At 46.8% G+C, this 12,177-nt stretch overlaps 2 protein-coding genes across 4 annotated transcripts in view; one reads left to right on the plus strand and one right to left on the minus strand.

Moving 5' to 3' along the window:
- The first annotated feature begins 3,652 nt into the window (after positions 1-3,652).
- Positions 3,653-7,508, plus strand: b9d1 (B9 protein domain 1). Its single transcript, XM_083676567.1, has 7 exons — positions 3,653-3,848; positions 3,987-4,055; positions 4,397-4,508; positions 4,863-4,959; positions 5,422-5,484; positions 6,529-6,596; positions 6,766-7,508. Exons 1-7 carry the CDS (start codon positions 3,786-3,788, stop codon positions 6,921-6,923), a joined length of 630 nt encoding a protein of 209 aa, XP_083532693.1. The 5' UTR covers positions 3,653-3,785; the 3' UTR covers positions 6,924-7,508.
- Positions 7,509-10,845: 3,337 nt separating this feature from the next.
- The window catches only part of epn2 (epsin 2), a 17,935-nt gene continuing 16,603 nt past the window's right edge, over positions 10,846-12,177 (minus strand). For all 3 annotated transcript variants that reach the window (XM_083677099.1, XM_083677100.1, XM_083677098.1), the window contains exons 9-10: positions 11,997-12,177; positions 10,846-11,774 (exon numbers count right to left, since the gene is read on the minus strand). The exon at positions 11,997-12,177 is cut by the window's right edge and continues 29 nt beyond it. In XM_083677099.1, coding sequence (XP_083533225.1) covers positions 11,431-11,774; positions 11,997-12,177 — 525 coding nt within the window. In that variant the 3' untranslated portion in view covers positions 10,846-11,430. The remainder of the gene's footprint in view (positions 11,775-11,996) is intronic.

The following is a 12,177-nucleotide window of genomic DNA, read 5'->3' on the forward strand; positions in this document are numbered from 1 at the left end:
AGAGAGTGAGAGAGAGAGAGAGAGAGAGAGAGAGAGAGCACAAGCACAGTCTGGCAGTAGAAACAGGCAGCCACAGGCAGACCAGGCTGCCCAGGGAGGACAGGCTGTCTACACTCTGCCCTCAGAAAGATAGATAAGCTTAGAAACAGAGACTCTCTTTCTCCTACACTGCACGAATGATGCAGAAATATGAGCAACATTATTTCCCCAAATAAAATAGAACGATTTTGACACACAAACAGACAAACAAAAAATCCAGTATCTATTGGGAGAAACATGTCTCCAAATTGGCAGCCAGATACATGGCTTGCTGCCCCAACATTAGGGACAGCATGTGAAACTAGAAAAATAAACTTACTTTGTGGGCTTATTTTGGTAGTAGAAAAAGTTGAAAGATGGTTTGGACGATAGACAGATTTGCTGGGTAGTTGAAAGAAAGTCAGACAGTTGGATGGTCAGAGGAGCATATAGGCAAGTATGTAGATGAGAGAAGGTTGGAGGATAGATAGATAGATAGATAGATAGATAGATAGATAGATAGATAGATAGGTCAGCCTGGGGTAGTTCAGTGGAGTAGGTAGACAGTTGGTAGGTTGAGTGATTGAGAGTGCTTGTAATAGGGTAGAATTGGTAGCCAAGAGAGTGCAAGAGAGCAAGAGTGTTGTGTAATCATTCTAAGAATATGTTCTGCAGGTCTCCTGTTGTATTTAGTTGCAGTGACAATAGAGAAATGAGACTCTCAGAGTGTTGACCTACATCAACATTCCACCATTGATCTCAATGTTTTGAAATTTCAAGTTTGTACAGTGTAAGTATAGGAAAGAACAGTAGGGACAATAGAAAGAACAATAGTTGCTAAAGCAAGCCCACTAATAAAATGAAGTAATGGGAATATCAAGAGTTTGACTTGCTGATGCAAGCCCACTAATGACGGACTCCCATCTTGCATTTGCACACTGGATCCTTTGAAACTGAAAATAAAACCCATCAATGTCAACCGTTAATGAATCCAAGATGTGTATCTTTGGTAGAGCTGTCATTGTGTTCACTGGACTATTATTAAACTAATATTTATTATTAGGCTGAATTCAAATGGTGATAATAGGCATAATTTAATATATTAACAGACTCTAAATGTGTACATGAGAGCACCAAGTTTTAACAAATGTGATGAGATATTTGCTTCTTCTTCTTCTCTTACCCACCCCCCATACCAGAAATAAACAAGTATCTCTTCTAAAATAGGTTATTGTTCTCAAACAGACAACCTGTTCTGATTTGTGGGTCGTTTACGGAGCATAGCAGAAAGCTGAAGCAGGGGAAACTGTGGGAAGTAGACGGCTGAAGCAGGGTGAAACTATTCGACACCAGCCTGAGTCTATCTTTGAAAACCGATTAGGGTAAGACCCTTTAGACTGAGGATCTAACCTGTTAGACAGAGGGCTGGTCCGGGATTTCTGTATAGGGCCAATTCCCGGGAGACAAGATAAATAATACAACTACTATAGAACTACAACTACAATACAACTTACAACTACTAGGATCTATCGTAGACACAGCGCTCTGACTGTCTGGGAGAAGGCCCAGGAATGTTTACAGGCAGAGCAGAGTCACATAGGATTTCCTCCTTGCTTTTTGCAAAAATGTGTAACTTATCGCTGATTGGTATAACATTACATCTTACTGACGTGTTATTTGAGTTCATGTGTATATACAGTAGTGTTATGATATTTGGAAAGGACAGGCACTTTTACCCCTCCTAAGTTTGTGACATGGCAGGGTCACGGTTGGATCCCCACCTCATCTCTCCTCTCACTCTAACTGCCCATGGGTAGGCAGTAGGTACTGCAGGCTGGTCCATACTGCCACCTAGTGGAAGATCAGGGACTGGTCACCATCAGGGTGTCTTCACCATCAGGGTGTCGTCAGCTTTGGTCCCATAGAATCACCACTGTAGATTTTAGTCATCATCAGGGTCTATAGTCACCATCAGGGTCTATAGTCAATCAGATATTGACAAATATTGATGCATATGTAATGCTTTCGGCTTGTCTACATCATGCTTTGGCCAATGCGCTCCTGCATAATGTGCAGGACAGCAATACAGATCAGAGAGCAATGAAAGATTTGTGACTATTCCTTCAGTTGACAGGGAGAGGATCAGTGAGGTCAGGATGGAGAGAGATGAGAACCCTGTAGCTTATGCATCCAGATTATGGGAGGCTTTGGGCTGTCACAGTGGGTTACCAAATTTGACTCAGCGAGACCCCATTTTCAAGTCAGCACAGAGGGCACAGAGCAGCACCGACACACAACAGACCCTTGCACTACACACAGATTCACACACCCCATACACAGACACATAGTGACACAAATGACCAAAGTCTACAACACTGCTGTCAGAAAATTCACAGCAACTGAAAGCTATACCCTGTAGCTGCTTTTGGGGACAGGGAATCAATGTAGTTGTAGGAGAGAATGAAGGGAAGCACAGAGGATACAATACACCAATTGAAACAAAGTCAAGGAGGGAGAGACCCACACCGTATGACTCCGATGGAGTTATTGTTTGCTTTGAACGCGGGGCGAGTGGACACATAGTAAGACATTGTAAACGCTGAGAGAAACAATGTAATGGTTGTCTGTTTTGCTTGTGTTGAGACAGTGAATATAGTTAGGCAGTGTACAAGTGTTGTCTGCTTTGCATGCGGCAAATCTGGGCATATCGCAAGACAATGTGAGTCCCATCAAGGTGATAGGCCAAACTGGACCTGTTGAGAAAGGTAGAGGAGTTGCAAACTGATAGGGCAATCATCTCGGCAGCAACAGATTACAGCCGTGTACATTACATTCAGACAGTAGGTACCACAGGCTCGTCCATACTGCCATCTAGTGGAAGATCAGGGTATCGTCATAAGTATATAAAAAATATATTTTCACGCAACTCTAGTTACACACGTCTGGAGTCAGTCTACACATTTTAAAGTCGAATTGAGGTGCCAAGCTTGGAGCAAGGCCACTATTAAGAAGAGGTGAGGAAGAACAATAGTTGGACTTGCTGAAACAAACAAAACTGTTAGTAGCTTGCCTGTTATAACAGGAATGTACTACTATTGTTCATTTGATATCGCCATTTCCCTTTTTGTCATTATTGAATAGTAAATAGGCCTATGTTTACTTTGACATTGCGAAATGTCTTATCATGCCAATAAAGCTTGTTGAATTTAATTGAGAGAGAGGTGGGGGTGGAGAAAGACAGCCTACACAGTCGACGGATAACATATTGGTGGTATAGAGGGGCAAGTTGTGATTCTTATAGCCAGAAAATATATTAAACGTAAATCAAATGATGAAAGTCATTCCCAACAACAAGAGGAAATAGTCATGAAAAATAAATGGTCAAAGCAATTACCCTCAGACTGTTTTTTTGTGTGAATGAATGCCATTGTGTGAATGGCAATAATTGTTCAAGGTTGTTGGGTGAGAAGGACTGAGGACCATCGGACACACCAACCTTATCCAGCGGACTTGGAGTTGAGTAAACCACCACCACCTAGTGGAACCAAGTCTAAGATCACCGTGCGTTTCCCAAAAGCTTCCATGACTAGTTTTGGTCCTTACGCCGAGCCATAGGGAAAGCGTCCTGGCAACGGGCTGGAATTAGCTAAACAAATTAGCCAGTTAGCTTTATAGCGAAGAGATAAGGCAATTATAGTCCAAACTGGGTCAAATTAGTCGTTCGATCTCTGTACCTTTGAATTCAGAGGTTATTGCATGAAGCGGGGATGGCTATAAACAACCCATCGGTGTTTCTCCTCATGATAAACGGACAAATAGAGGGAGCAAATGTGAGTGACGCGTTAGCTAACTATCTAATACACACTTTGCGTGACTGGCTTGTCTTGAGGAACGTTTTAGTGAATGTTTCAATTTCTTTAAAACAGGCTTCGTTTCCTCCGTTAAATTCAGCTCTGTTTGTGTTTCAGTTTCCAGAATACGACGACCTGTACTGCAAATACTGCTTTGTGTACGGGCACGACTGGGCTCCCACCTCAGTGAGTTTTAAACTGACCCGTGACTGACAGCATCGATTTAATAAATGCCATTTAGCTGACGCTTTTATCCAAAGCGACTTACATTGCATTGAGTGCCATGCATTTCAGTATATATTGGATTTTGGATCACGACGAATGTGTTTCAGTACAGAAGCATGTGCTCGCCCATAGCAGCTATACTTACCATTCAACAAGTAGTTACCTAGCGCTTGCACACATCACTAGTAATGCACTCAGCTGTATGCACTTTGAGACTGTACAAAGGAAGAGGGTGTTACAAATAAAATATACCTTTAGCTACGTTGCAATTCCCTCTCCCTCTGCTCTATATGCGTCTATAGGGGCTTGAGGAGGGTATATCTCAGATTACGTCAAAAGGCGGCGAGTCTCCGCACAACCTGGTGTGGAACTTCCCCCTGGAGATTACCTTCAAGAGCACCAACCCCTTTGGATGTGAGCAACACACACTTGCACATGTACACTTGTTATGACTGAGTGTTTCAGATTTTAAAAAAAGATACACACAATACTTAATTAGGTAATAGTTTTTTGCCTAGTGTGGTGTATTTACTTTGAGTTTCCCATAAATGTAAGGGAAAACTAAACTAAATATAGAAATAATAATATACGTGGAATCGTATTGGTATGGAGTACCGTGATGCTGAAAGTGTATCGGTATCAAAGTTAAACATTCTAATATCCTGAGAACCCAAAACATTTAATCTACACTGTCATGTCATCACTGTCAAGTGTCTAACACCTCTCCTCCTCCCTCTCTCCCTCCCTCCCTCCCTCCCTCCCTCCCAGGGCCTCAGATGGTGGTGAGTGTGTATGGTCCTGATACGTTTGGTAATGACGTGGTGAGAGGCTATGGAGCGACACACATCCCCTTCACCCCTGGACAGTAAGTATCTCCTCTTCTTCCTCTCCTCTACACTGCTCTTCTCTTCTCTTCCTCTCCTTCTCCTCCTCATCTTTTGTCTCCTCCTCCTCCTCCTCCTCTCCTCCTTCTCCTCATCTTTTCTCTCCTCCTTTTCCTCCTCATCTTTTCTCTCCTCCTCTCCTTGTCCTCCTCATCTTTTCTCCACTAAACTTTATGTCTTCTAAACAGTGGAGGTAGAAATCGGAGGACAGGCTCATTGTAATGTATGGAATGGAATGAGGAATGGTATCAAACACACGCGTTCCATTCCATGCATGACAAAGGACACACGTTTGATACCATTCCTCATTTCATTCCATGCATTACAATGAGCCGGTCCTCCGATTTCTACCTCCACCAGCCTCCACTGGTTGTAAACTACTACAGTATGAGGGCCTACCCATAGAACGTGTTTTAATGTGAAATTACTCTCCTGTTTGTCAGACATAAAAGAACTATCCCCATGTTCGTTCCTGAATCTACTTCAAGACTACAGAAATTCACAAGGTAATGTGTGTGTGTGTGTGTGTGTGTGAGAGAGAGAGAGAGAGAGAGAGAGAGAGAGAGAGAGAGAGAGAGAGAGAGAGAGAGAGAGAGAGAGAGGAGAGGCAGGCAGGCAGGCAGGCAGGCAGGCTGGCTGGCTTGTGTCTGATTGGTCTCCTCAGACAGGCTGGTCTGTGTCTGATTGGTCTCCTCAGACAGGCTGGCTTGTGTCTGATTGGTCTCCTCAGACAGGCTGGCCTGTGTCTGATTGGTCTCCTCAGACAGGCTGGTCTGTGTCTGATTGGTCTCCTCAGACAGGCTGGTCTGTGTCTGATTGGTCTCCTCAGACAGGCTGGCCTGTGTCTGATGACGACACTTTGCAGCACTGCAGCTCAGATATTCAAGCTGATTTGCCACGTCCGCTTTAAGATCTAATGGGCGTGGTCTGGGTTGTAAGCCAATGTCTAAAATCATAAACTATTCTGTGTGTGTGTGTGTGTGTGTGTGTGTGTGTGTGTGTGTGTGCGCGCGCGCACGTGCTTTGTATCAGTATGAAGCATCAGTGTATATCAGTATGCAGTCAGAGTAGGCTAACGGGTCTGGAACAGGCAGCACGACTTTGGCTGAGTTTCCCCCTGACAGTACACACACACACACACACACACACACACACACACACAGTGCTGCTGTAGTTTACCCTCCAGCACTGATCCTCTGGCTGTCCTCATTGTTCTCTACTCCACACTCTAAAGCAGCCCTCTCCCTTACCTGAGCCATCAGGTCAAACACACCCTGAGTCTGTTCTCTCTTGTGTTCTCCAACTGGATGTGTGTGTGTGTGTGTGTTGTTCCCTCTTGTGTTCTCCAACTGGCTCTGTGTGCGTGTGTCTTCTCCAACTGGCTGAGTGTGTTTTATGGTAATGTGTGTGTGTGTTGCTCTCTTGTGTTGTCCAACTGGCTGAGTGTGTTTTATGAGTGTGTGTGTTTGTGTGTGTGTGTTGCTCTCTTGTGTTCTCCAACTGTCTGAGTGTGTTATGATAACGTGTGTGTTCTCTCATGTCTTCTCCAGCTGGCTGCTGGGACGGCGTCCAGAGTACACGGATCCCAAGGTGGTGGCGCAGGGGGAGGGGAGAGAAGGTAGTGTGTGTCTCTGTCTCTGTGTGTGAGTGTGTGTGTGTGTGTGTTGTGTAACTAATGTGTGTGTGTGTGGTGTAACTAATGTGTGTGTGTGTGGTGTAACTAATATGTGTGTGTGTGTAGTGTAACTAATGTGTGTGTGTGTAACTCATGTATCTCTGTGTCTCAGTGACGCGGGTGCGGTCCCAGGGTTTCGTCACTCTGTCCTTCAACATCGTCACCAAAGACATGAAGAGGCTGGGATACAACAGCACACCCACAGAGACCACACACACACACTCCTCCACAACAGGCCTGGCTACAGGAGAGCAGCCATACCACACGTAACAGACAGAGAACACACACACACACACACTCTCCTCCACAACATGGCTGGCAACAGGAGAGCAGTCATACCACAAGTAACAGACAGAAAACATAGACAGAGAACATACACACACACACACTCCTCCACAACAGGGCAGGCAAAAGGAGAGCAGCCATACCACACAGACACACACACACACTCCTCCACAACAGAGCTGGCAACAGAAGAGCAGCCATACCACATGTAACAGAGAACACACACACACACCCCTCCACAAAAGGGCTGCCAACAGGAGAGCAACCATACAGGACATAACACACACACACACACTACACTACACTACAGGTGTTCAGAGACTACACTACAATAAGACTGTGTGAAAGTGTCCTGGTGTGATTATGTACTGTAGAAAGTGATTGTCTAATATTGATAAGACAGACTCGTATGTGTCATAGCAAACGGCTGGCCTACTGCTTGTCATCCTGAACCAACTGCTTGTTTGTTTGTGTGTGTGTGTGTTACAATATGTAGTGTCAACTATCTGTTTATGACTGCTGTTTGTCTTCTGTATCTTTATATTTATAATAAATTTGTACTGTATTTCATATTGTGTTGTGTAATGTCTCGATAATTAGTAGTGTGTCTGCCTCTGGCCCTGTTCCAGTGTGTCACCATGCCCTGGTTCACACTACAGGAACACGTGTTTGATATCATTCCTCGTTCCGTTCCTGTTCCATGCATTACAATGGGCCTGTCCTCCGATTTCTACCTCCACTAGCCTCCCCTGTGTGTAAGCTTCCATGTGGGGTGAGGGGACTCCTCATTAGCCTGGGACCAGACATAGTTCTGCTCTACTCCACAAAATGAATCTCACAAGTCTTTACTTGATTCCTCATGTCTTGTCTTGTCTCCTCAAAACACATTAGAGGTGAAGATCCTAGATCCCCCCCCCCCCCCCCCCCTCCTCCTCCTCCTCCTCCTGATCATCTCCTCCCACGTGTTTTGAGAAGTAGGCAGGAGAGGGCACTAGGATTCAAAGAAAGACTTGGAGCAGAGGTCTGTCTGGCTCCAAACCGATTCCTCATGGCTTCTAATGGGCCTCTACCAGAGCTTCATATCGATCTTATCTGACTGTGACCAACACACACACTTAGACCATGAGCATAACGACAGACAAACACACACTGAGGTCCAGAACTGAAGTGATACATTTTATTTTTGACCATTGCAGCTACAGGTTGTTGTGTCACTGGCTGCGGTTTTAGATGGCGTTAAAATACCACATTGTTCATGTGACTTTCCTACAAAAACCAATACACAGAATAAAGGTACAGAACAATATGTTACAATAGTACAAATGATAAATTATATTATACAGTTATAATGCCAACGAGTTGAGCACATACCCATAAAAAAGCAGCCTGCTCCCAGGATGATGAGACGGTCAATATACAGACACAGAGACAGTAACGTGGAAAATAATAACAATGATGATGATGGTGTTTATGCTGAAGTCCACAACGTTAGTTCCTCCATGATAAAAGCATAGCGAGTACGTGGTGACGGAGGAGGAGGAGCTACACGGAGACTGTAACAGACAGTTAGATATCATAGCGTTGAAGAACAACGTTGCGAAAACTTCAGTTTTGCGCAACACGTAACGAGCATGAATCAATTCCTTTTTTTAAATCCAATTTTTGCATATTTAATTAAGTGATGCTGGTCTGTCATCATCCCAATCAATCATTCAGGACCCCAAGCATAACCTTGTTGGAGCTGCCCCCCTCCCCTATGCCTGAGTTATAATGAGGGTCTGGAAAGGGTCCTGTGGCTCAGCTGTAATACCACAAACAGACCAGGGGAGGGCGCTAACCTCCTAGCTCACACCACGACAGAGAAACCCCATACAAACCCACCAACCAACCAACCAACGAACCAACCAACCCCTTCACACGCAGTAGATTGGCAGTGATTTCAACAAATTTAAGAAGAAAAAAAAAAAAAAAACGAAAAAAAAAAAAAAAAAAAAACAATAGGTGAGTCCTAAGGAAGAATTAGGGTTTATAACTGAGGGAGTATCTACATGTTAGGATGGTAGTTTAGTCCACTAATAACAACATCTCCTCAGAAAAATCACAGTCCGTGACTTTGGTAACAGTTGGAGAGAGATGCTGCTTGTGCTTGTAGAGTAGTATTGTATAACCATTAGATAGAAAGAGAGAGGGGGGGTGGGGGGGGAGAAAGAGAGAGATAAGAGAGAGAGAGGAGTGATACATGGCTTAGCTAGTACGGAGCCCAGAAACACTGAAAGGCTATACTATGGATTTACATCAAGGAGTAAAATAATACATAGCTACTGTAATAAACAACAAATAAACACTTTACAATGATGCCAGGTCTGCCGTGTGTGTGTGTGTGTGTGTGTGTGTGTGTGTGTGTGTGTGTGTGTGTGTGTGTGTGTGTGTGTGTGGGATTACCCTGCGAGTGTTTGATGGCTAATCATCTTGCAGGTAGATTACTGTAAATCCACTCTGGGCCCAAATCGGTCCCACGATGCCGAGCGGCTCTGCCGTGCTCTTTAAAACCTGTTAAGCTCCCATCGCTACGGTAACAACACCCATCAACCCTGTCCCCACGCAAAAAGGATCACTATGGAAACAACCCTGCAAAAAAAAAAAAAATGTGGGCGCACACACACACGCACACACACACACGCGCACACACACACACAACTGTCAAAATCCCCCCACCAATACCTGACCTATGGACAGAGAGACAGAGAGTAGCGTATAAAGTGGTGAGCAGGTTTGAGTGGGGGGCCGGACAGGCCTGGTGGTTAAAGTACACTTGGGGGGCTCCAGAGATCTGGACAGGTGACAGGAGCACAGGTAACTGACTAACGACTTGCTGGTAATAACACGAGTACTAACAGTGAGTTAAAAGACCTGACACGATCTCACTCACACACACGCACACACACGCACACGCACGCAGACGCACGCACACGCACACAGACACACAGACACACAGACGCACACAGACACACACAGACACACACAGACACACACAGACACACACAGACACACACAGACAAGCTGTCCTAACCACTGGTTCCTGGTCAGATATGATCTCATCTTCCGAATGGTTCAGGTTGAGATTAGCGTTAGGGCGATCTGACCCCAGATCTGTGGTAAGGGGACACTTTCACCTCCAACTCCCAGTTCCTCACATTTCCCTTTGACCCCACTTAAAACTACATTTCCCACAAGCCCCAACAGATAGAACCCCACAGACACCTGGAGAGGGGAACCCCAGGCGGTGGAGGGTTTGCAGACATCACCGTGACAACGTGGCTATACACAGCTGGGCAGTGGAATACCGATCACATGTCTAGATGACCTCTGTGATGTTATAGTGAAGTTGATGGGGTAGTAGGGTGTCATTTGAGACACACACGTGTGTGTGTGTGTGTGTGTGTGTGTGTGTGTGTGTGTGTGTGTGGGACCCCCCTCTCCAGTCTGTCTGTCTGCAGTACAGAACAGCTGATATGCATACACGCCCTTACCTCCCGACACACTCAGATACACACTACACTACACACACACACACTACACACACACAGACAGACACGCATGCGCGCAACAGGAGTTCCATCAACCCCAGGGGTCAAAGTTCATCTGGAAGGTCGGAGCAGGTCAGAGGCCTAAGCCCAAGTGACCTCACAGAGTTGTGTAACCGGGTAACCGGTAACGGGGCCGGTATGAGCGACCGGTGAGACGGTCGGCCTCTCTCTCCAGCTAAGGACTAACGGTGAGCCAACAGTCACGGAAAACAAAGCATGTGCAAAATCCCTGTTTAGTAACACACACACACACACACACACACACACACACACACACACACACGTGTCCCCTATCCCCAACCCCCCGACCCCCATCCCTATAAACACAAGCCCACTGGAATACACAGTGTATAAGCACTGCACGCACGCACACACGCACACACACACACAGCTCGTTGGGGTTATAAAAGGTTAGCTTTAGTGAATACATGAGATTTGCTCTCCTAGACAGAGACAGACAGACCAACAGACAGACAGACCAACAGACAGACAGACCAACAGACAGACAGACAGACCAACAGACAGACAGACCAACAGACAGACAAGCGTTAGAACAGACAGACGGAGCGCTCTCGTCCTCAAGGTTCCACACCTCCACGGTGGAAAAGAGGAAGGAATCGTGGAGAGCTGGAGAGGACAGGAGCAAGCGAGAGAGAGAGAGCGAGGGAGGGAGGGAGGGGGGGGGGGATGGGGGTCCGTGTGTCAGAGGGAGGAGAGGAGGAGACAGAGAGACAGTATCTCCTGCCCATATAAAAACTGTAAACACCAGTGCTACTCCAAGAAGTCTGGTCATAGTGAATGGGTCTGGAACACACAGGACTAGGCAGTCTGTAGCACAGGAGAGAGGAGAGAGGAGGGGTGAGGGGGGGGGGGGGGGTGCCCGGGGGGTTCTGCCTTCCACCTCCTCACAACAGGAAGGGGTTGGTCCCTGGGGGCTGCGTGCCCGCTGGTGGGGGCATGGCTCCACTCATGAGGGGCTGGGGCATGGACATGGAGGCCGGGATGCCTCCCGTGCCTCCCATCCCCCCGGCCCCCATCCCGGGCATCATGCGGCCCATGCCGGCCAGGGGCGCCATGGTGACGGGCTGGGGGTTCAGGGAGGAGAGGGGCATGGGATCGGCCATGGAGGGCATGCTGCCGAAGCCCGCGGGCATGGGGCTGACGCGCATCTGGTTGAGGGTGGGCGGGACGGGCTGGGTCAGCTGGAACGGGTTGGCCTGGGGCGCGGCAGCAGGGGCTGTGGTTGCAGCTGTGGGGGGAGGAGGAGGAAGATTAGTCTCAGAGTGGCTCAGAGGGGTACGTGTTAGTAAGTAGGGGTACGTGTGATTGTGTGTGTGTGTGAGTGTGTGTGTGTGTGTGTGTGTGTGTGAGATTGTGTGTGTGTGATTGTGTATGTGTGTTTCTGTGTGTGTGCGTGATTGTGTGTGTGTGTGTGTGATTCTGTGTGTGTGTAAAGTCTATGCCAACGTACCTGCGGAGGCCAGGAGAAAGGGGTTGACCAGGGGGGCAGGCTGGGGGGGTTTGGTGATCAGAGAGTCCAGGTTGACCAGAGCAGCGTTGGGTCCGAGGAACGACTCGGGGGTCTTCCTGGTCGGACCACCGCTTGGTAAGGGGTCAAACATATCCAATGCCCCGCTGGTACCTCCACCAAC

Source organism: Argentina silus (genome assembly GCF_951799395.1).
Source record: "Argentina silus genome assembly, chromosome: 9".
Lineage (NCBI taxonomy): Eukaryota > Metazoa > Chordata > Actinopteri > Argentiniformes > Argentinidae > Argentina > Argentina silus.